Source organism: Elephantulus edwardii, unplaced genomic scaffold (assembly GCF_000299155.1).
Source record: "Elephantulus edwardii isolate Elephantulus edwardi_28Jun2011 unplaced genomic scaffold, EleEdw1.0 scaffold00007, whole genome shotgun sequence".
Classification (NCBI taxonomy): Eukaryota; Metazoa; Chordata; class Mammalia; order Macroscelidea; family Macroscelididae; genus Elephantulus; species Elephantulus edwardii.
In genome coordinates, this window is record NW_006399757.1 from 21,557,704 (window position 1) to 21,582,602 (window position 24,899).

Sequence of the window (24,899 nt, forward strand, 5' to 3'; positions counted from 1 at the left end):
TGGGAGTGGCTGGAAGTAGAGGGACGTGAATGTGCAAGGGGAAGGGTGATTAGTCATTGGGTTGAACAATTTGATGAATAGGGGATGAGGGAAATTGAAAGAATTTGTTAGAATTAATATTCTAGTTTTGTAAATAAATCATTAGAGAGAGAAAAAAAAAAAAGAATGTGATGAGGGAAAACATAGTCAGAAGGAAGTTCACATTCTTATCTAGTAGATTCCTAACTTTGTGACTCTGGGAAATTTCTCTGAGCTGGAGTTTTCTCTTTATTTGTTTTTGTTGTGTAGCATTTGATCCATGGTTGACTCTCTGGTGGTTTTTCAGGGGCAGTAAATTGCATGGGATGAGATTGCCCATCCTTTGACCCCAAAGCAGCTGGAAGCAGCAAAAATAGGATGAACAATCTCCTCTCCTGTGATTTATTGCCTCTGAAAAGCGGCTAGAGAGTTAGGTATGAGTCACTTCTGACTTGATGGCACACAACAGCAAACAACAACCTTGTAGTTGTTTGTTACTATGTGCCACAAAGTCACCTGTGACTCATAGCGACCCCATGTTCTGAAGCCTGCTCTGTCCTGAGCCAAACTCACTGATTCAACAACCTTACTTACATTCAGTAGAGCATTGAGAATTTAAGACAAAATATATGCCAAAGTAAAAGTTGAACAGAAGTTTTCAAAGGACAAGTCGAGAAGACAAAGTGTTATAACTAAATGCACAGAAAGCTGGAGTCAGAGAGTAAAAAAGGGAAGAGTTCACTTGGTATTTCATAAACTAAAAAACAAATTCAAGCCTTTGAGTTACAATACTAAAATATGCTATGGGCAAAATCTTAATGGAAGGAATCACAGTGTCACTGTATCAAAAAGAATTGGTCGACAATGAAAAATTTCAGTGAATATCATATGAACAGACCAATGGTAGAAAAGAAAGAGGTTCAAGCTGCATTGAATGTATTGGGAAGGGGAGAGGCCCCAGGAATCGATGTGATACCAATTGGCATTATTTCAACTAATAGATGCAACCCTGGATGTGTTTACCAGTCTATGCCAGGAAATTTGGAGGACAACTTGGACAACTGACTGAAAGGGGTACATATTTGTTTCCATTTCCAAGAAAGGTGATCCAACAAAATGTGGAAAGTATTGAATAATATTATAATATCACAGTCAAACAAAACACTTCTGAAGAGCATCCAAAAAATGGCTAGAACAGTACATTGACAAAGAACTATCAGAATTTCAAGCTAGGTTTAGAAGAGACCATTGTACCAGAGATATTACTGGTGATGTCAGATAGATCCTGGCTGGAAGCAGAGAATGCCATAAGAAAGTCTATCTGTGTTTTGTTGATCATGCAATGAATGGTATCTGACTGTGTGGATCATAACAAACTATGGATAACATTGAGAAGAAGGGGAACCCCAGAACAGTTAACTGTTGCAATGTTAGCCAAAAGTGGCCTTTTCAGCCATTACCTTAGCCCCCCTCTGGTCTCCATCTAACTTACCTGCAGATATATGGTCTTGCAAATCCTCAACAGCTATGGGACTAGGATAAGAGAAAGAGTGCTTCCCATCCTGAGCAGCAAGACTGGAAGAAGGTAGGAGTAAGACAATCATGAAAGCGAGACCCTGGTTGTGAGATCCTGGTGATGATGGAGAGTCTGTGACATTGCTGTGCTGTGGCAAAGTGTAAGCAGAGGAGCCCTGAGATAAAGAACACAGTTAAATGTTGTGCTGTGCTTGCCAGACAATTAAGGAGAAGCTGACTTATAACTACTCTGAGGCAAACTTTGCTGGATGATTTGGATTTGACTGCTTAGCTGAAACCAGGAGTTTTACTAATTAAAGAATTGTGTTTTTCTGTTAATCTGGCTTGGGACTGCTGGACTAAAACCTGGATTTGCATTTCTTTGCCTCCTCCATCCTCCAACTTATTTCTCTAACATACCCATTCTCGGTACCACAACTGTGAGTAAAGTCTGTGAGCCAACAATGAATAAACAAACCTCTTGCTATTGGTGTGATTCTAGAGGCACCACAGGGCTGGGCTACAGACTTGTTATATGCTTTCTTCTCAGGAGCAGTGAAGGGCTGTGCTAGTCTTGCTTCCTCTGGCTCTTTCAGAAAGACACTTAGGTCCTGTACCCCCATGTCCCATTTTCTACTATCTAGACAATTGAGTTCATGTGAAATCTATATGTAAACCAAGAAGCTGCTGTCTCAACAGAGTAGGGAACACAACATGATTTAATATCAAGAAAGGATTGTGTCAGGGATATATCCTTTCTCCATACCTTTTTCTTTTTTTTAAATTTTAATGAAAGTTTACAGGAACTTTGGATCTGCATTCATTCATTGTTGCACACTTTCTTCCTGCCCATACCCACCAATTCATATTTCTTTTTGAAAGGTAGAAAAAAAAATTATTTCATTGTTATACAATCCTCCCTCCACCCCCTAGTCCACTCCACTATGCAGCTTTCATTCTGGACTCTTGTCATGACAATAATACTTAATCATATATTCCTCCTAAACAGTTCTCCCTCATCTATTTCAATTCCATATACATTATTTATCCCCTCTTAGTTTCCCACCAACCCCAATGTCTGTCCCGCTTTTACGACAGTGGCACTATGCAGTATTTATCCTTTTGTGACTGAGATATTTCACTCAGCATAATGTCCTCCAGGGTCACCCATTTTGTATAATATTTCATTAGTTCCTTATTTTTCAATGCAGCATAGTATTCCATTGCATGACTATACCTATACCCCAGCTTCTCTATCCATTTGTTTGTTGATGGACATTTGGGTTGTTTCCAACTCTTTGCTATTGTGAACAAAGCTGCAATAAACATAGGTGTACATATATCTGCTTGGGTGGCAGTTTCTCCATATCTTTTCAATAAATATGCTGAACAGATCATTCAGGAAGCTGGACTCTATGAAGAGGAATGTGGAAACAGCATTGGAGGAAAACTCAACAACCTACATTATGCAGATGACACAGCCTTGCTTGCTTAAAGTGAGGAGGACTTCAAACGCTTGGTGCAGAAGACCAAAGATTACAGCCTTCAATATGGATTACATCTCAACATCAAGAAAATAAAGGTCTTCATCACTGGGTCAATAGGCAACAGCATGATAGACGGAGAAAGGATTAAAGGCAATGATTTCATCTTGCCAGGATCAACAATCAACACCATTAGTACCAGCGTCAAGAGATCAGGAGACCTATTTCTTTGGATAAGTCTACCACTAGGGACCTCTCCAGAATACTGAAGAACAATGATGTCAATCTAAATACAATGGTGTACCTGATTCAGGTTATGGTCTTTTCAATCACTTTTGACGTATCTAAGAGATGAACAGTGAATAAGGATGACGAGAAGAATTGGTGTATATGAACGACTGTTGAAGCAGAATACTGAATATTCCATGAACTACCAAAATCTTGGAAAAAGTGCAACCACACAGCTCCTTAGGGGCAAAGATAGTAAAGCTGTGTCTCTCATATTTTGGACATTTTGTGAGAAAAGGCTATTCTTTGGAAAAGGATATTATGCTTGGAAAGGTAGAAGATCCACAAAAGAAAGGAAGACCCCCTCAATGAGATGGATTGGCACAGTGACTGCAGCAATGGGCTCAGGTGTGCCACAAATCCTGAGGACGGCATAGGATAGGAATCTTCAGATCTGTTGTTCCTAAGGTCTCTGTGACTCGTACTCATCTACACCTAACAACAACCCTACCTACTTATCTAAGAGTCTCTGAGTAGTGTAAACAGTTGAAGGAAGTTCAAGTGCATCTGGAAGAACTTCAGAAAAGGCCTAGAATCTACTTCCAAAAGATCAGCCACTGAAAACCTGAAACGTAGGTCAGCTCTGACACACCGGTGTTCACCACAAAGTGAATCAACTCTATGGCAACAGAATTATCCCCTCGTCTGTGAAAATTCATGTGTTGCTCTGATGCTGAAAAGATTTTGGTGGAACTTCCAGACAAAGAGATCAGGAAGTAAAGGCCCGACAGTCACCTTCCAAAAAGTTAGCCATAAAAACCAACAGTTTGTCAGTTGTGTTTAGAGTCACCTCAAGTCAGGGGCAAGTTGACTGACAGCTAGCAAATCATCTCCTGGGACATAAAAATATTCTTGTAGTTGTTGTAGTTGTGTACTGTAGAGTCAGAATCAAACCATAGATGACCCTCCAGCAGGTTTTCAAAAGCAGTTAATACACAGGAGGAGGTTGCCCTCCTTCTCCCACAGAGCAGCTGGTGGCCTCAAACTGTACGCCTTTGAGATTGCAGCACGGCTTCTTCCCATTAGGCCATGGAATTTAAAATGTCATATAAATGTAAATTGTTCTAACTGGTGAGAAGAGGATCAGATGTCAGAAGAAGAATGTTTGGTTGTAGATGGATGATATAAAGAAAAAAGGAGTCCGCATGAGAATGTTTTCTTTTCTTTCATTTTATCTTAGGAGGATAATTCTAATGGTCACCTCTGTGAAGAAAGACTTTCTCTGTCAAGGGAAAGAAATTTATTAAATAAGACTTCGAAAACTGTAATTAGATATATATCTATGATTAAAACAAAACCAAACCAACAGCTCATGGCATAGGTAAGCTGCTGAGAGATGAGTGGTCAAACCTACCAGGTAGTCTGGGAGAAAGGTGATCAGTCTTCTCCCATACAGAGTTCCAAAAACCCACTAGAGGTTCGCTATGAGTAGAACACAAGTCTGTGGCAATGATTTTGGGAGCATGAGGTATCTATGAAAGTGAGTTTCTTTTTCTTATAGGAAATGTCCCACTAACCTCTATCACTATGACTGAGTTGCAGGTCAATGGCACATATAACAATAACAACAGGACTAGTAACTAGCATTTGTTGAACACTCATCATTTGTCAGGTACTGTACTGAAGAACTTTATATAATTTACATATAGCACTATTTATTTATCACAATCATTCTATAAGATGTAGGTACACTGATTATCTCTGCTTGCCAGTAAGGAAAAAAGCACAAAGGAGTTAAGTAACATGCCCAAGGTCACGTAACTAGTAAATAAATGGTGCAGCTTGAATGTCATTCCAGTGGTCTGGCTTCAAAGTCCTGTCTATGAATATTCCACTGTAATCCTTTAAAACAAACAAAAAAAAAAGTTACCCAATGGTTCAGGATGTGAACACAGAAGCAATGTTTAAAGGAGATTATTAAACATGAATCAGTAAATATGTACGATATTCCTGTTACCTGAATTTTAATGAAATTTAAGATTATCCATTTCTGTTTTCTGTTGGTCTTGCTAGCCAAAGGATTTTTCAAAAATTCACATATCATATAAACCAGAAAGATAAGAAAAGGAATTACTTTATTGCACTGACAGAAAAGACTGTTATGGTGATGATGCAGTGACAATGGTCCCATCATACCATGGAGAACTTGTAACTGGGGAGAGATAGGGCCAACATCAGAAGATACCGGGTTGTTCCTTTCTAGACTGCTAGTTCACTATTACAGCCAAGCTAAAGATTTTTACTATTAAGTAGTCTTTAGGGGAAGCGAGAGCTAGTGGTATAATCCATCAGGAGTTTCATTGTTAACCCAAAGGCCAAACCTCTCTAGTGGTTCAAATCTACCAGCACCTCCTCAGAAGAAAGAAAGAACATGTGCATTCAATGCACAGCCTTGGAAACCTAATGAAGACTCAGCTAAGGATCAGTTCCAACTCCATGGCAATAGGTAGATAGATAAGTGGATGGATGGATGGATGGATGGATGGATGGATGGATGGATGGATGGATGGATAGATGGATGGATGGATAGATAGAAGAATGGATAAACTCAAAACAACTATGAGATACCATCTCACCCCAGGAAGAATAGCAAAATTTAACAGAACAGCTAGCAACAAATGCTGGTGAGGTTGTGAAGAAACTGGAACCCTTATTCACTGTTGGTGGAAGTGCAAAATGGTGCAACCACTGTGGAAGGTGGTGTGGCACTTTCTCAAAAAGTTGCAAATAGAGATACCATTTGACCCAGAAATTCCAGTACTGGGAATATACCCTAAAGAGACCATAACTGACATCCAAGCAGATATATGCACATCCATGTTTATCACAGCTTTGTTCACAATAGCAAAGAGTTGGAAACAACCTAAGTGCCCATTAACAGACAAATGGATAGAAAAGCTGTGGTATATTCACACAATGGAATACTAAACTGCATTGAAAAACAAGGAACTCATGAAATAATATACAAAATGGGTGACTCCGGAGGACATTATGCTGAGTGAAATATCTCAGTCACTAAAGGACAAATACTGCATGGTGCCACTGTTGAAAAATGGGACTGACATCGGAACTGGAGGTTAGACTGAGAAAGATGGGATAAATTATGTATACTGCATTGAAACAGGTGAGGGAGAAAACTGTTTAAAAGGGATATATGATTAGGTATTATTGTCATGACAGGAGTCTGGAACGAAGGCTGCATAGTGGAGTGAACCTGGGGGTGGGGGGAAAGGACTGTATAATAATGAAAGACTTTTTCTTTTACTTTTCCAAGAGAAGAGCAAACTGGGGGAGGGGAGGGTGGGCAAGGAGAAAAGTGCAACAACGAATGAATGGAAATCCAAAGTCTCTGTAAACTTTCATTAAAATTAATAATAATAAAAAGATGGGTAAACTATAAACAAAATATCTGTTTATGGATAATTTAACCTTATAAGAATTATTTACTTAAATTTTACAAAGGCATTTTTTAAGAGTTTGTTCAACATAAAAATCATTTCTGAATTGAAAAAATAAAGCATATTTTGAAAAGGAAATTGAGATTGTTAACAGCTTCAGCTTGCTTGTTTCTACAATTAACACTCTTCGCACTAGTTGTCAGGAAATCTAAAGACAAATTGCATTGGGGAAGTCTACTGTCAGGGACCTCTCTAAAGTACTGAAGAGAAATGATGTAAGTCTGGAGACTGAGGTGTGTCTGATACAGGCCATGATCTTTACAATTACTTGCTATGCATCAGAGAGTTCGACAGTGTCTAAGGATAATAGAAGAAGAATTTATATCTTTGAGTTGTGGTGCTGGAGAAGAGTGTTGAACATACTGTGGACTGCCAAGAGAAAAAAAACAGGTCATTCTGGAGAGGGTGAAACCAAGCTGCTCCCTGGAGGCAAGGACTTTTGAAGCTCCATCTCATATATTTAGAGCATGTCACCTGGATGGACCAGGGGGGCATCATGCTTGGAAGGGTAGAGGGACAGTGCTGGAAAAGAAGACCCAGGATGAGATGCATTGACCCAGTGACTGGAGAAATGGGATTAGGTCTGTTGGAGACAATGAGATTAGCTCAGGATAGGCCAGAATTTAGAGTACATAGGGTTGCTATGAGTCCCAGGTAACAGGGAGGCACAAAATAACAACATATGTATCTTTTTTCAAAGTATCAGTTACACTCCCCTCTATATAATAGCAAATCACCACATCCACCCCCAACTTTTTCCTTTGGTTTTTCATTTCCATTCATCCTTCTTTCTGGCTTCTTTCTGCCTTTTGAACTTCATTTTCGGACAAATGTTGACCTTTTGATCTTGTATGCTTGGTTGTTAGGAGTATGCTCTGGTGTCACTGCCCACTTAACTGCCTTATCAACTGTTTCCATACATAGAGATTGAGAGTTGTGTCTTAGATAACCTCTCACAGGCTTGTAAGATCCCAGCCATTACTCACCAAAGTACTCGTCTTTGTGGACTGTGTATGCCTGTTGACCTTTTTTATCTCCAGAGCCTATAGCAAAGGCTATACATCTTTATGGAACAGACTACCACAGAGTTATTCATGGAACATCTGGGGGAATTGAAACATCAGTCTTTTTGTTAGCAGTTAAATACTTACTGCTGTGCTGCAATCCCGAAAGCATACAGTTTGGATTCACCACCTGCTCTGAGGGAGAAAGATGAACAATCTCCTCCCATGCAGTTAACTGCCTCTGAAAACTTGCTGGAGGATCAGCTATGAGTTGGTTCTGACTCAGTAGTACAAGTACTGTGGCTGACTCTGAGAAGAATGGGAATCCCAGAACATTTAATCGTGCTAATGCGAAACCTATACTTGGACCAAGAGGCAGTCGTCAGAACAGAGCAGGGCAACACTGAATGGTTCAAAATTAGGAAGGGTGTGTGCCAGGGATGTGTCCTATCTCCATACCTTTTCAACCTGTATGCAGAGCAGATTATCCGAGAGGCTGGGCTCTATGAAAAGACGCGTGGCATTAGGATTGGTGGAAGATCTATCAACAATCTGTGTTATACAGATGACACAACCCTGCTCGCTGAAACTGAGAAGGACCTCATGCACTTACTGCAGAGGGTCAAGGACTGCAGCCTTCAGTATGGACTAAGATTCAATGTCAAGAAGACAAAGATTCTCACCACTGGACCAACTGGTAGCATCAGGATGGATGGCGAAAAGATTGAGATTGTCCACAGCTTCAGTTTGCTCGGCTCCACAGTCAACACTCTTGGCACCAGCAGCCAGAAAATCAAAAAATGTATTGCGATGGGAAAGTCTGCTGTTAGGGACCTCTCTAAAGTACTCAAGAGCAACAGTGTCTCTCTGGAGACGAAGGTGCGCCTGATACAGGCCATGGTCTTTGCAATCACTTGTTGTGCATCAGAGACCTGGACAATGACTAGGGAGGACAGAAGGAGAATTGATGCCTTTGAGCTGTGGTGCTGGAGAAGAGTATTGAATGTACCATGGACTGCCAAGAAAACAAACAGATTCATCCTGGAGAGGGTTAAACCAGGCTACTCCTTGGAGGCAAAGATTCTGGGCCTTCATCTGACATACTTTGGACATGTTGTAAGAAGAGACAGGTTTTGGAGAGGGACATCATACTGGGTAGAGTAGAGGGACAGGGCGAGAGGGGAAGACCCTCTATGAGGTGGATTGATTCAGTGACTGGGGTAATCGGGATGGGTGTGTCAGAGGCAATGCGATTGGCACAGGATAGAGCAGGGTTTAGGGCTGTTGTACATAGGGTCGCTATGAGTCGCAAACGACTCAACGGCACTTAACAACAACAACAACATTATCAAACTATGAACTTTGGTAAATGTCGATAGTTGTAGAGGGGCTTCAGGCCTTTTGTTCATGGGGTCACTAGGAGTCGTGCTCGACTCGAAGGCAGTGAGCAACAACATCATCAAATTAAGGATATATGTCTAATTTTATGTATAAAAGTAAAGGTGATATGTAAGTAATAGATCTATACTTTGATAACAAATGCATTGGTAGTAGGCCCAGAGTATTTGCCTTTATAGTAAAGCATTACTTTTTACGTACTGTGAAGTGTTTGAAGGCAAAAAAAAGCATGAGATATTAGCTGGAACATTTTTCTAGGAGAGGTTCTCTGTTTACATGCCTCTGGGAATTTTAATGGATTTAAAAAATCCATCCATATAATATAATCCAGTATAATTCTATCATGTAGTTACATCACTAATTGTTATTTAATACATACTTGTTGAATGGAAGTGAATTGCTGTTTTAACCAGTTCAAGCTAACTAGCTAGCATAAGTTAGGACAGATTCTATAACAAATTAGTTTTCTGGGTGGTCCTAGGTTTACAGGAACTCTGGTGGCAAGAATCTGTGCTACAATCTCAAAGGTAGTTGGTTCAAACCCACCAGCTGTTCTGCTGTAGAAGGATGGACAATCTCTTCCTTTACTGCCTCTGAAAACCCAGCAATGGGTCTATTATGACTCCACAGCAAACACCAACAGGTGAGGTTTGTATAGAACCTATCCTGAAAGAAAAAAAAAGTATAAATGAAATTCATGTCCTGGGCTCCACCTCCAGATAAGTCATCACTAAAAGTTTAGATGCTTCTCCAGGTTTTTAGTATCACTCCCATCTGCCTTTCTTCCTCTTACCCTTACCTAACAGAGACAGCATCAGAGCCTGTAGATATTATTATCCCTTCTTTACTAAAATTTTCCTCTTATATTATTGTCTATTCTTTGGGTCCTTTATCTCTCACAGACTCAAGATCTATATAGAAGACCCTTCTCCACACCTTGATAAATAATTCCATTTTAAAAGAGAATTAACAGAGGCAATCATTGTTGTTGAGTGCTATGGAGTTGACTTTGACTCATAATGACCCTATAAACAGCAAAAACCTTGTCTGCACCATCTTCACGAAGTCCACCATTCTCAAGCTCATTGTTCTAGTAGTGATGCTGATTCGTCTCATTGAGGGTCTTCCTCTTTTCCATGGGCTATTGATGCTTACATGCATATATTTTTTATTTATGTGTAAAATGGCTGTAATGGTGGAAACTTCAAAACAGGTAGGTATTTTGGTATATCTTTAATATTAAAAGAAAACTCTTTTCAGTTAAGTTTTAAGAAGCCTCTGTTCCTGAAGAACTAGAATCTGGTCTCCTGACTCAAAACTCAGTATGCTCTTGCCTTACTTAATGACTTGAATCAGAAAAGTTCAGTCTGATCTTCCCTTCATTATAAACAGTAGCAACAACAAAAATACTGATTATGCTACCTAAACGAAACAAGTGCTTTGATATTTATGTTGTTCTGGTTAATGGGTGCTATCTAGTTGAGAATGACTCAAAGCAACTCTGTGAACAACAGATCAGAATCCTGTTCGTTCCTGTGCCATCCTCATCATCTCTGACATACTTGAACCCACTGTTGTAGTCACTGTGTCAGAGGATCTTCCTCTCGTTCACTGACCCTCTATCTTTTCAAACATGATGTTCCTTTCCAAGGAATAGCCTTTCTTAGCAACATGCCCAAAGTATATGAGGTGAAGCTTAGCCATACTTGTCTCTGAGAAACACTCTGGCTGCACTTTCTGCAAGACTTATCTGTCTGTTCTTTTGTCAGTCCAAAGGATTATCTTCTCCAACACCACAGCCCAAAGGCATCCATTCTTCTTCTGTTATTCTTATTCATTGTCCAGCTCTCATATGCATAACAAGTCATTGAAACTATTATGGCCTGAATCAGGTGCACCTTAGTCTTTAAACTGACTTCATTGTTCCTCAGTAATTTGGAGAGGTCCCTGACTGCAGAGTTTCCCATGGCAATACATCTCCTGATCTCTTGACTGCTGAAACAAAGGGTATTGATTATGGTTCCAAGTAAGATGAAATTGTCAACAGTTTCAATCTTTTCTCCATCTCTCATAAGGCCTTCTATCATTATGGGCCTAGTGGTGAGAATTTTTGTCTTCTTGAAGTTGAAGGCTGTAGTACTTGATCTTCTGCAGCACGTGCTTCCAGTCCTCACTTTTAGCAAGCAAGCAAGGCTGTGACATTTATACAAGACTGGTTGATGAGTCTTCTTCCAAAGCAAATGCCCCATTCTTCTTCATAGAGTTTGTTTTTGTTATTGTTATGTGCCATTGAGTCGCCTGCAACTCATAGTGACCCTATGTACAACAGCCCTAAACCCTACTCTATCCCTTTTCAATCTTATTGTCTCATACACTCCCATCCACATTACCCCAGTGACTAATCAATCCATCTCATCGAGGGTCTCCGTCTCCTGCGCTGTCCCTCCACCCTCCCAAGCATGACATCCCTCTCCAAGGACTGAGTATGTCCGACAAAGCTTCAGAATCCTTGCCTCCAAGAAGCAGCCCAGCTTCAGCCTCTCCAGGACAAACCTGTCTGTTTTCCTAGCAGTCTGTGGTATATTCAATACTCTCCAACACCACAGCTCAAAAGCATCAATTCTCCTTCTATTATTCCAAGTCATTGTCCAGCTCTCTGATGCATAGCAAGTGATTGCAAAGACCATGGCATGTATTAGGCACACCTTAGCTTCTCTAATAATTTGCTCAGCATACAGATTGAGTAAGTATGGAGAAAAGATACAGCCTTGACTCACACCTGTCCTAATTTTAATGTAGTTTTGCCTTGCTCTGTTCAGACAACAGCTTGTTGGTCTTAAGTATAAGTTTTATATCTCATGGCCTAGAGGTAAGAAACTGCGCTGCAATCCCTAAGGCATACAGTTCAAATCTAGCAACTGCTCCACAGGACAAGGATGGGCAATTAACTGCCTCTGGAAACCCACTAGAGGGTCAGCTTTGGGTCAGTTCCAACTTGATGATACACACAACAACAACAAAGTGATTTGGAATTCCCACTCTTCTCACTGTTATCCTAAGCCTATTCATTTCTGTAAATTAGTTCTAAAAATTACTTGATATTACAGGACTAGCTGGTATAATAATATTAACATCAGGCATCCTGGTAAACAGATCTATTTTATATTGTTTGACCTTTGTAAAGACAACAAGATTCGTGATATGAGATGTAGGTCACTGAAGAGATTGTATCGTCTTCCACCCCTGGATAGTTTTCAAGGCAGGAGTCAGTCACAAGGAGCCTAGATGTATTTGCCTTGCTGTGATCCAGTACAGCAAACAAGCCATTGGGCTTTGTGATGTCCTTTTATTGCCTAATGTTTAAACACTGACAGTGAAACTTACCTGGTTGTAAGTGAATTCTACTTTTAGCTCTCCTATTGAGACATATTGATTTTTTTTAACCTAGTAATGTTTTCATGCTTGAAATGAAATAGAAAAGTAGGAGGAAAAAATTTTAACTGTGACCATGTGATAGGATATGTTTCCATGAAATTCCAAACAGCATCTGCATATTAACAGTTCTTTAATTAATATGTGTGGAAATTAAGATCTTAATCTACAGCAAATCTAAAAGATCAAAACTCTTTTCCCCTATGTTAACCAAAATCTACTTTAGCTAGATTTTGTTTTGGAGTCATTGGTAGAATACCATTCCCCACGCTTTGCTTTTTTTAAATTGTGGAGTACCATCGAGAGATAACCGATCATCTAGCTTTAATTATCTGCTGTTCTAACTGCATTATATGCAAAACAACAACAACAAAAAAAAAACAAAACAAAACCCAACCCTACCTCCATGTCTATTGTATAAATTCAGATCTCACAGCTGGAGGGAGGTCCATTCTTCTATTGTCTGCTGTAATCTCTGTATCTCTAAGCTAGCAAGCCAGACTTATACTGAGGTGGTCACAAAAAGAAAGCTTATGTTCACAATCTAGGGACTTTGGTGTCTTTCTCTGGGTGTGTGTGTGTGTGTGTGTGTCTTTCTCTCTCGTTCTCTCTCTCTCTCTGATTGGAAGAGAGTTTTTTTAAGATTACCCAAGCCCCAAAAGTTATATTGATATGCAAAGCAAGGGATGATTACCATTTGAATAGTAATTTAAAAAGACAGTGTTGGACTTTCCGTATCAATGGCATTATATAAGCAAAAGACTGTTTCTATGTCCACTTTTACTTTTGGAAGTCCACTTTCTTAAAGTAAGCCTTCTCTTTTGACAGAATTTTTACTGCAGTGGCTTATGGTGCTTTGGCGATTGGAGAAACACTTGTTTGGGCGCCTCAATATTCCAAAGCCAAGTCTGGTGCTGCACATCTGTTTGCATTGTTGGAGAAAAAGCCAACCATAGACAGCTACAGTCCAAAAGGGAAAAAGCCAGTAAGCACAGCATTTACTAGAAATTAAACATATCCTGATTTCTACATAGAGGCTTAAGTGGAGATGTTATTGGACAATTAGGCCAGAGATAACATTAAAATAATGTAAAGAATGTATTATCTAAAATAATTGTTGTGGCTGCAATAGTAAAAGGGGAGCTTCATAATCAAATGTTCACTTAGACTAAAATATATAAATATTTATATAAAAATGGAAACCATTCATTAATTTGCTGATGTCATGAATATTTATTGACAAAGGATTGATTTCTATATTATATTTTAGTCTTGAGTGAAAATTTGTTATTTTTGTTTACTCAATGTATACAATGTAAGTAAGATTCTACTGCTTCAAACACCCTTTCCCCCGCCATAAGAAATATCTCTGCAGTCAGAGGGAAAAGGAAGTATGTTTATTAATGAACTCTATGCACACACAGAGAGTCATAAACTCTAAAACTATGAATATTTTAAAGCAATAATAGCAAGATTTTATTTTAAAAAGCTTGCAATAATTGTCTTATACATTAAATATCTTTTCCATTTTAACAACTTATGGACATTTTAAATTTAAAAGAAAGACTAGCCATTAGGTTCATATTTAAAATAAAGTTTCTACTTGAATTGTTTTCCCTCTAGATCTTCAATGGTAGAATTATATGTCTGGAAGTTTAAACAATGTTATCTACATAATCGTTACACAATTGTTAACATGGATGTCCACTGTTAATGACACAAAGAAAAAGTCTTGAAATCCTCGAAATAGAAGGCTCAAATACCCACCATACTAAGAATAAGAGTAAATACTTCTCTTTTGGAATGTAAAAGAAAGGAGAAGCAGTTAGTGTTTTTAAATCTTGTGCTATAAGTACATGAACCTATTTCTCCTGTTACTTCTTCCTAAACTTTATTATAGAATAATTGAGTGTCTCTCATCGATGTATAGAACCATGTATAATCATAGAATATAGAAATGTTTCTTTAAAAGATTATAAAATTCAATTACTTTACCTAAATTTTATTCAAAATGTAGAAGCTTCTAAATATCACTATTATTTTTTAAAAGTCTAGTAAATAAAAACTGGCAAATCTTTATAACTGTTGAAGTTGAATGATAGGGATATTACTTTATTCTTTATATATATTTGAAATTGTTGTGCTAAAAAAAGTAAGAGTAAATCTTAAAATGTATTAAAGTCTAGAAGCTTCCCAGCATATCTTCCTGGGTGGTCAGAAAGCACCAGTGCATGCACAGTGATAACTGAATTCTCCATTTTTCTGTGGTACTCTGTGGTGGGTTTGTTGGAAGCCGGAGTGGCATCCACTTCCTAAACAAGATGTCTCCAGAAATTCTATGAACTTTGATAAATGTTGATAGTTACAGAAAGGCTTTAGGTCTTTTATTCATAGGGTTGCTATGAGTCGTGCTCAACTCGAAGGCAGTATCAACAACTCTGTAGTGGATTTTTTAATCTTTTTTGCAAGTATTTTTAACCTATTTGCAGGTATTATTCATTTAGTGTTTTGTATTTTCCTCCTCTACACAGTATTATTTGAAGTATTTATAGAGGACAAAACAGTAAACCCATGAGCATAAAAAAAGAAAATAATATTTTCTATTACTATGTGTAATATTTTCACATATATCATTCCAGACTTTTTTTCCCTAATTTTAGGACCCTTAACCATCTCTTCACATTTCATCCCTTTAATAGCAGAGTAACAGCACCATCAAACACTTTTTGGGTGTTCCTCCCATCCCACTGCCCCTGCCTCCTGCCTACACACTTGGCTGAGATTATACTAAAAATCACTGTAAGGAACACATTTGAAAACCCTACAACTACCAGCGTGCACACTCTTGAAAGATCCATTTTGATACCTTCTTAGTTTGTGTTTAGGAAGCTCTGGTGGCTAAATGCTGTCAACCTCTTTTAACAGGATATATGTGAAGGGAATTTAGAGTTTCGAGATGTCTCTTTCTTCTACCCATGTCGCCCAGATGTCCTCATCCTTCAGGGCTTATGCCTCACTATCGAGAAAGGGTGGACAGTAGCATTTGTTGGGAGCAGTGGCTGTGGGAAGAGCACTTGCATTGAGCTTCTGCAGCGGTTCTATGACCCCCTGAAAGGGCAAGTGGTAAGATGGAATTAAACGCTGGGACTGTTCCAAAATACTCATGTGAGCTGAAGCATCTTCTCTCATTTGGTTGGGGGGAAAAGTAAGAAGTTAAAAAAAAAACACCACAAAAAATCCAACTCTATCCTAGCCCTTACTTAAGAGAATAAACAAATAAATAAATAACCAAAGATGAGACACTTAAAATATTAATTTTAATATTGGAAGGCAGAGTTAATGCCATACTCTTTATTCTGTTCTAGTTTACGGTAATTATTCTGTTGTAGTTTAAAATAATTCTCTTTTACCTCCTTAGTTCAAGCCTTTGGCTACTCTTGCTAGCCACACCATCAATATTTGCTTCATAACTATCAAACCCTTATTCCTAATGATGGTTTATTAGAATCAGCTTCATTAAATTGTGCCTCCTACTTTCAAAAAATGATGCAGCCTTTCCCTCTTTTGAATCCCATGAGCTGTTTGTTTTGTCTTGTTTTGTTTTAACCTGGCTCTTGTTTTTTGTAAGATGTATTCTGATTTTCCATTATGTTCTCTCCAACCACCATCTACTAGCCCTCGCTCTTGCTCTCGCCCTCACTCTCTCACGTAAGCATATCCCTTCTTGTCCTATCTCCTCCACACACATACACAAGCTGTAGCAGCCTTATGGGCAAAAGCTGTTGTATTAGCCTTTATTCTAGCAAAATTTAGAGTCTCTTTCACATCACAGATTCTCACCAAATATTTGCAAAATGAAATAGCCCAAAATTACTCCCTTGGACTAGGAAAGGTTTATTTAACCATCTATACAGATAGTGTATTTCCCATTTTAAGCACCCTAATGGCTTCCTAAGGATCTCTGGTGGTGTACTGGGTAAGGTATTGCACTGCCAACCCAAAATCAGGCAGTTCAAATCTACCAGCTGCTCCATAGAAAAAAGTTGACAATCTTTTCCCATGCACTTTACAACCTCTGAAAACCCACTGGTAGGTCAGCTCTAATTTGACAGCAATGAGTTGAATAGTTTCCTGCCCAAGATAGAATAAGCTACAGTCCATAAAATCAGACAGTGCCTCTAGCATCTGAAACTTTCTCTTCTGAGTTTATTGAATTGTTAATATGTTTATTGCTTGCTGCTCTCTATTAGAATGTAGGCTTCAGAAGGGTCAAAGCTATGACGCAATTATACCCAGGCTGATATCCTCATTACATTTTAGGTATGTTGTTATTGTTGTTGTTATGTGCTGTCGAGTCGTACAATATCCCTAAACTCTGCTCTGTCCTGTGCCAATTGCACAGTCTCCGATACACCCATCCCAATTACCCCAATTACTGAATAAATCCACCTCATAGGGGGCCTTCCCCTTCTGTGCTGTCCCTCCACCCTACCAAGCATGATGTCCCTCTCCAAGGACCTGTCCCTCCTTGCAACATGTCCAAAGTATGTTAGATGGAGCCTCAGAATCCTCGCCTCCAAGGAGCCGCCCAGTTTGACCCTTTTCAAGATGAATCTGTTTGTTTTCCTAGCAGTCCATGGTACTCTCAATACTCTTCTCCAGCACCATAGCACAAAGGCTTCAATTCTCCTTCTATGCTCCTTAGTCATTGTCCAACTCTCTGATGCATAACAAGTGATAGCAAAGACCATGGCCTGTATCAGACGCACCTTAGTTTCCAAAGAGACACCATTGCTCTTCAGTACTTTGGTATAGTTCTTTAAACATAATTGAATGTTGTTGTATATCCATGTGAATAAAGATAGCGAGGTACAAAACAAGGAAGGCTAAAAAAAATAGGGAACTACTCTCGTGCTCTTGCTATTACAGTTATTATGTGCTGTTGAGTTGACTTTGACTCAACTCAACTCTATTAACAACGTCTGTGAACGCTGCCCTATCCTGAGTCAATCTTACCATCTCTGACACACCTGTCCCCACTGGCACAGTCACTGTGTCAGTCCATCCTATCAGTGGACTTCCTCGCGTCTGCTGAACTGCCTTCCCAAGCATGTTGTCCTTCTCCAAGGACTGGTCCTTTCTGGAAACACTCCCAAAGTATGTGAGATAGAGTTTCGAAACCTTACCTACAAGGAACTATCTAGTTTCACTCTCTCCAGGACAGACTTGTTTGTTCTCTTGGCAATCCATGGTATATTCAATACTCTTCTCCAGCACCACAGCTCAAAGGTATCAATTCTTCTTCTGTCATCCTCATTCACTGTCCAGCTCTCAGGTGCACAGCAAGCAATTAAAAAAGACCGTAGTTTAGATCAGGTGCATCTTAGTCTTTAGACTGACATTCTTGCTCTTTGGCACTCTGGAGAGGTCCTTGACGGCAGGTTTTCTCAATGCAACTTGTCTTCCCTGACAGTTGGTGCCAAAGATATTGATGATGGATTCAAGCAAGATGAAACAACGTCAACTTTTCTCCATCTCTCATGATGCTGCCCCTTAGCCCAGTGATGAGGAGCTCTGGTGGCTTTGTTGTTGTTATTAGGTGCCATCAAGTCAACTACCTCTCATAGTAACCCTATGAACAATGACTCTGAACCTTGCCCTGTCCTGAGCCAACCTCAATGTCTCCAACTCACCTGACCCCATTGCCAGTCACTGTGTCAATCCGTCTCATCCAGGATGAACCTGACCCCTGTGGCAATGGGATCAGATATGCTGCAGATGGTGAGGTTTGCTAAAGAGGAACCTAAATGAAATGAGTTGACAGTGACTGTGTCAGTGGGACCAGACTGGTGGCCTAGTGGTAAGTAATTGCACTGCCAAGGAGCTCAAATCTGCCGGCTTCTCCATCGAGAAAGATGGACAATCTCTTCCTATATGATCAACTGCCTCTGACAATCTGCTGGAAGGTCAGCTATGAGTCAGTTCTGACTCAACAATACATAACAACAACAACAACAACAAAGGATTAACATGTTTGCATTATTATCTTGGCAAAGAATGATCATGAAATGACAGAAGAATAAATGAATCTTCCCTGGCAGAAATGCAGCCAGAATGCTACTTAGAAGGGAGGATGGTGAGGGAAGCTAGAGCAGCACTTCCCACATGGCCCCTTGGGCCAGCCAGGCCCCTCAGATGAGAGCCGCGCCAAGCCAGCACTGAGAGCTCAGTCGCCAGCCCCGACCCCACAGTCTGCAGTCGGGGCCCCAGCAGCTGCACCCTGGCAGCCTGGCCTGATGGTCCACATGGCAACCACTGCTGCCGGCGTGGCCGTGGGCTCTGCCGTTGGGCACACACTGGGCCATGGCATCGCTGGAGACTTCAGTGGAGACAGTAATGAGTGAGCAAGGCCCGACATCAATTACCAGGAGCCATACAGAGGCCAGTCGGCATCCCAGGTGGAGCCTGGCCCTTGCTCCTTCCAGAAGAAGCAGTTCATGGAATATGCCAACAACCAGAGTGACCTCCTGCTCTGCGAGGGCTTCTTGGAGGTCCTGAAGCAGTGCCAGGCATGGGGGAATTGATGTAATGAGAAAGTTCAGAATAAAGAAATGGAAAATGCTCTCACAGTACTGAGTTAATCCACATGAAACTAGAATGAAAGTGACATTGTCAAAGGTACACGTGCCCATCAGCTCTCCTCCAACCCTCACGGCACTGCTGCTCCAGAATCTCTGTTGGTGACTGAGATGATGTCACTAGTGCCAAAAGGTGTTTGTTTGTGTGGCCTCCTTAAACTAACTGTTGTGATGTAATTACTTGAACTAAATAAAGTATGAAGTTATTTTCTTAAAAAAAAAAAAAGAAATGAAGGGAAGTTGGTGGGACTCTTTCTCCTCACATACCTTGGACATGTTATGAGAAGGGACCAGTCCTTGGAGAAGGTCAGGCAAAAAGAAGAAAACCTCAATGAGCTAAGTTGACGTGGTTGTAACAGTGGCGTTAAACATAGCAACAATTCTGAACGTGGGGCAGTGCTTCTTTCTGTCTTATGCAACATCGCTGTGACTCGGGATCATAGCACCTAACAGCAATATACAGAGTGACATATCTGTACATGCAGAACACTATATCCCTCAGTATCCTCCTTTCTAATTGGGCTTACATAGCATACAGTTCTCTAACAGTGAAGAAGGTAGTTGGCATTTATCCATCTGACTTTAGAACAGGTCACAAGGCAAGTTTCAAGATCGTAAAACGTCAGAGAAGTGCAGGAGCCAGCATATTAGTCAGCTGCAGACGATTTTATTTTATACAATAGACGATTTATGATCCTTCCTTGGGTAACATGACACTTGGAAATAGCTTGAATTCCTTTCCTTCTTGTTATGATTTGTGTATGTTTGAATATGAAATCATTAAAGCAGACCATAACATAATACAGTTGTCAGATTTTAACATGCCGTTCTCCATTCTGCTTCTGGCAGCTCTTTGATGGTGTGGACGCAAAGGAACTGAATGTACAGTGGCTCCGTTCCCAAATAGCAATCGTCTCCCAGGAGCCCGTGCTCTTCAACTGCAGCATCGCTGACAACATTGCCTATGGTGACAACAGCCGTGTTGTGCCACTGGATGAGATAAAAGAAGTAGCAAATGCAGCAAATATCCATTCCTTTATTGAAGCTCTCCCTGAGGTGAGAAGATGTCTGAAATGTTAAATCGCAAGGCTGTCAGGAAAGCTAGTGATTCTCGTTATGTACGCCTCGGATTGTGTCACTTTACTTACTGCCAAACTTAACCTTCTTGTATGATTATCCACACAAATTTCAAAGTTTAACATTTTTGTATGACTGTCTTTTCCAAGCATTAAGATAAAAATCAAATTACTTTGATTCTTCACCTTGTCTCGATCTACACTCTGTTCTTGCCCACATCACTGTCATCCTTCTCGAGTCCACTGCTGCTGTTGTTATTGTTAAGTGCTGTTGGGTCCACTACAAATCAAAGCAACCCTAGGAACAATGGATCTGAACCTTGCCCTATCCTAAACCATCTTCATCATTTCTGATATGCTCAGTCACTATATCGATCCAGCTCATTGAGGTTCTTCCACTGTTTCTCTGGAACCTTCACCTTTTGTGAAGTCTTTTTCCAAGGACTGGCTTCTCTTGACAACATGTCCAAAGCATGTGAGCTTGTTTGTTCAGGCAGTCCGTGGGATATTCAGAATGTCAACACCTTAATCTGTTTTCCTGATCCTAGTCTTTCTCCTTTATGATTCTTCCTCTTCACAGCAACCAGAAAGATCCTTGAAAGAAAATAAATTAGATCATATCCCTTCACTTCTCTAAAACTTGGTCTTGGGGATCCTTTGTGAAAACATAATAGGGATTTCCCCCAAGTTCCCATGGGTAGGACGCAATGACAGCCTTCAGCTGAGCTACATCACAGCTTCTTGCCTTCAACCACTGGCACCACCTGAAACTTCTCCCTTGGGCATCAGGGCTTCTCTAGAGTGTGGCTGATTTAGGATTAGTCTTTCTGGTGTTCCCTGCAGGACTGAACTGAGGTTTATGTCTCTGTAAGTAAACCTGTAAGGCTTCACTTGGTAAAAGAAGGAACTCCAGGTCACTCATTACCCCAGAGTATGCCACAAAATAGATTACATTTAAATAAGAAAGCACGAAATTTCAGCTTATCTGAAAATGTGTTTTAAGAAGCTATTGACTAAGGATCCCTGATGACGCAGTGGTTAAACTCAACTCAACTACTAACTGAAAGTTTGATTGTCAGAACCCACCTGAGCTGAAGTCGAAAAAGGAAGTCATCTGCTTCCATGGAGATTTCAGTCTTAGAAATCCTGTGAGGCAGGAATCTGGGATTCTACTCCGTTACATAGGAATTGCCATAAGCCAGAACTGACTCAAAAGCAACAGGTTTCAGTTTGATTTTTTTTTAACTTTTGACTGACTTTTTCATTTTTTAAGTTTTATATTGATTTGCTTACAAAGTTCATATTAATTGTGTTTCACACTACCCTTCATTCACATTGTGCCTCATACAATCATTCACATTCACGATCTTTTATAAAATTGATCACCACTGAACTGCACCCACCTGTCTTTCTCTTGTGAGTTTCATTTTCATCCAATTGATTGTTAAAATGTACATCTTCCTACAATCTAATAAAAATGAAAATATGCAAAGTGATCCTTAAGGTAGTTTTAGATCTCTTGAGCTACACTGGAAGAGTCCCAAGTACAATAGAAGGTGGTGTTGTATTGTTGTTTGGTGCCGTCAAGTATGACTCATAACAAACCTATGAACAAGTGTCAACCCATTTAGTTGAAGGTTTTCCTCTCTTTCACTGACCCTCCACCTTCCCAAGCATGATGCCCTTCTCCAATGAATAACCTCTCTTAACAACATGCCCAAAGTATGTGAGACAAAGCCTCATCATCTTTGCCTCCAAGGAGCACTCTGGCTGTACCTTTTCCAAGACATATCTGTTTATTCTTTCGGTAATCTTATTCAACACCATAACTCAAAAGCATCAATTCTTCTTTTATCCTTAGGCACTGTCCTCAGATGAATATCAGGTAGGTAAAAAGACCATGGCCTGAATCAGGAGCACCTTAGTCCTCAAATTGACATCATTACTCTTCAATAATTTGGAGAAGTCCCTGGCTACAGATTTTCCCAGTGTAATAAACCTCTTGATCTCCAGACAGATAAAGCTGTTGACACTCTCAATCTTTCCATCATGATGTTACCTATCAGTCTTGTGGCAAGGTCTCTTGTTTTCATCACCCTGAGATGTAATCCACATTGAAGGCTGCACCTGTTTAACCTTCTACAACAGGTGTTTCAAGTCCTCCTCATTTTCAGCAAACAAGGTTTTGTCATCTGCATAATAAAGTCTATTTATGAATTTTCCTCAAATCTTGATGCTATATTTTGCTCAGGATACAGATTAAATTTAGTTCCCAAACACAACAAACTGCCAATTTAGTTTGAAACTCCAATACCAAATCAGTTGTCACCCCAGGTTGGAAGCTTACACTGACCAATTAGCTTATAACTAACTATTAATTAAATTTTTAAAAAATGACCAAGCAGTTTACCCTTGATTGTTAATTAAATCAAAACAAATTACCTTCCAGAAACCAACTGCTTCAAATAGGAGGCTCCATGCAGGAGGCTCTTAGGCCAAACCTAACTGACATTTAATTACAAAGGCCCTCCCAATGGATCCTGATATTTAAAATAACTGTGATAATGGTGATAATTTAGGATTGCTGTAATACTGAAAGCTGTGCCATTGGTGTGACTAATGCCATAAGAGTTACCCATGGTGGGCAGGTTTTGCTAGAACTCCCAGATTAAAACAGACTAGGAAGCAAGATTGGCCATTTACTTCTTAGATAACAGGCCTTTGAAAATCCTATGAACACTAGAGGAATGCAGATATTTATAATAATGTAATGGAAGAGCCCAGATTGGAAGTCAGTTGAAATGAGGAAAAATAATCATAAACATTGTATAACAATTGGAAAATGGAATGTACATAGTTTTAATGTTCGACAATTAGAAATTATAAAAACTGAAATGGAACATGTGAACGTTGACATACTAGGCATTCGTGAGATGAGAAGAACCAGATTTGGCCACTTTGAATCAGATAATCATAGATTATACTATGCTGGAAATGAAAAACTGAAGAATGTTGTATTCATAGTAAAAAGTCAATTTCAAGTTATATTCTGAAATTCAATGCTGTGAGCGATAGGACATTGATTATCCATACTCATGCAAGGAAGACCCATTAACATGACTATTATGCAAATGTATGCTCCTATATCTAGAGCCAAAGAGGAAGAAATTGAAAATTTTTACAATATCTTGCAGTCAGAATTGACCGAACATGCTATATGTGTTAATAATGATAATTGGTAACTGGAATGCAAAAGTTGGAAACATGAAGAAGGAATAGTAGTTGGAAAATATGGGCTTGGTGATGGAAATGCAGCTGGAAATAGAATGACTGAATTTTGTATTTTCAATGATTTATTCATTGCAAATATCCTTTTTAAAAGATACAAATGACAATTTTTTACATTTTATTTTATTAATTTTAATGAACATTTACAGAGATTTTGGATTTCCATTCATTTATTGTTGCATTTTTCTCCCTGCCCACCCCCCACCCCCCAGTTCGCTCTTTTCTTTGAAAAGTAAAAGAAAAATTCTTTCATTGGTATATAATATAATCCCCCCACCCCCCGAGTACACTCCACTATACAACCTTCATTCTGGACTCTTGTCATACCATAATACCCAATCATATATATCACTTTTAAACTGTTCTCTCCCTCATCTGTTTCAATGCAGTATACATAATTTATCCAATTTTTCTCAATCCCACCCCAACCCTGATGTCAATACCATTCTACAACAGTGGTACTATGAAGTATTTGTGACTGAGATATTTCACTCAGCATAATGTCCTATTTTATGCATAAATCTTAGCTGATGGGCTGCATGGGAATCAGATTTACTACATCTGTGGAAGAAATCATTGAAGGAAATCAGTATTGGCAGTCAAAACTAGTCCAGAAGCAGACTATGGGTCACACCATCAATTACTTATATGCAAGTTCAAATTGAGGCCAAAGAAAAGTAAAATAAGTCCACAAGAACCATGATATTTTCTCTTTTCCATCTGAATTTCAAGATCATCTTCAGAATAGATTTAAGTCATTGAGCACCAATGATTGAAGACCAGATGAGTTGTGGGATCATATTAAGAAATGTAACTCTATGAGCCTGGAGAAAGGATGAAAGTTACACAAGTGTCCAGGTCTTTTGTTCGTAGGGTCGCTATGAGTTGCCTATGACTCAATGGCACTTAACAACAACACAGGATTGGAAGAAGACTCATCAACAACCTACATTATGCAGATGGCACAGCCTTGCTTGCTGCAAGTGAGGTGGACCTGAAGCGCTTGCTGCAGAAGGTCAAGGACTGCAGTCTTCAATATGGATTGAAGCTCATCATCAAGAAGACAAAAATTCTCCGCAATGGGCTAATTGGCAGCACCAGGATGGATGGAGAAGAGATTGAGGTTGTTAATGGTTACAGCTTGCTTGGCTTTACAATCAACACCCTTGGCACCAGCAGTCAGGAAATTAAAAGATAAATTGCACTTGGAAAATCTGCTATCCAGAGTACTGAGAAGCAACGATGTCAGTTGAGAAACTAAGGCATGCCTGATCCGGACCATGGTCTTTGCAATTATTTT

At 39.6% G+C, this 24,899-nt stretch overlaps 1 protein-coding gene across 1 annotated transcript in view; it reads left to right on the top strand.

The window, feature by feature from the left end:
- The window catches only part of LOC102861656 (multidrug resistance protein 1-like), a 152,996-nt gene that overhangs the window by 121,495 nt on the left and 6,602 nt on the right, over positions 1–24,899 (top strand). The window contains exons 23-25 of the mRNA XM_006880286.1: positions 13,426–13,582; positions 15,523–15,720; positions 20,085–20,291. Coding sequence (XP_006880348.1) covers positions 13,426–13,582; positions 15,523–15,720; positions 20,085–20,291 — 562 coding nt within the window. The remainder of the gene's footprint in view (positions 1–13,425; positions 13,583–15,522; positions 15,721–20,084; positions 20,292–24,899) is intronic.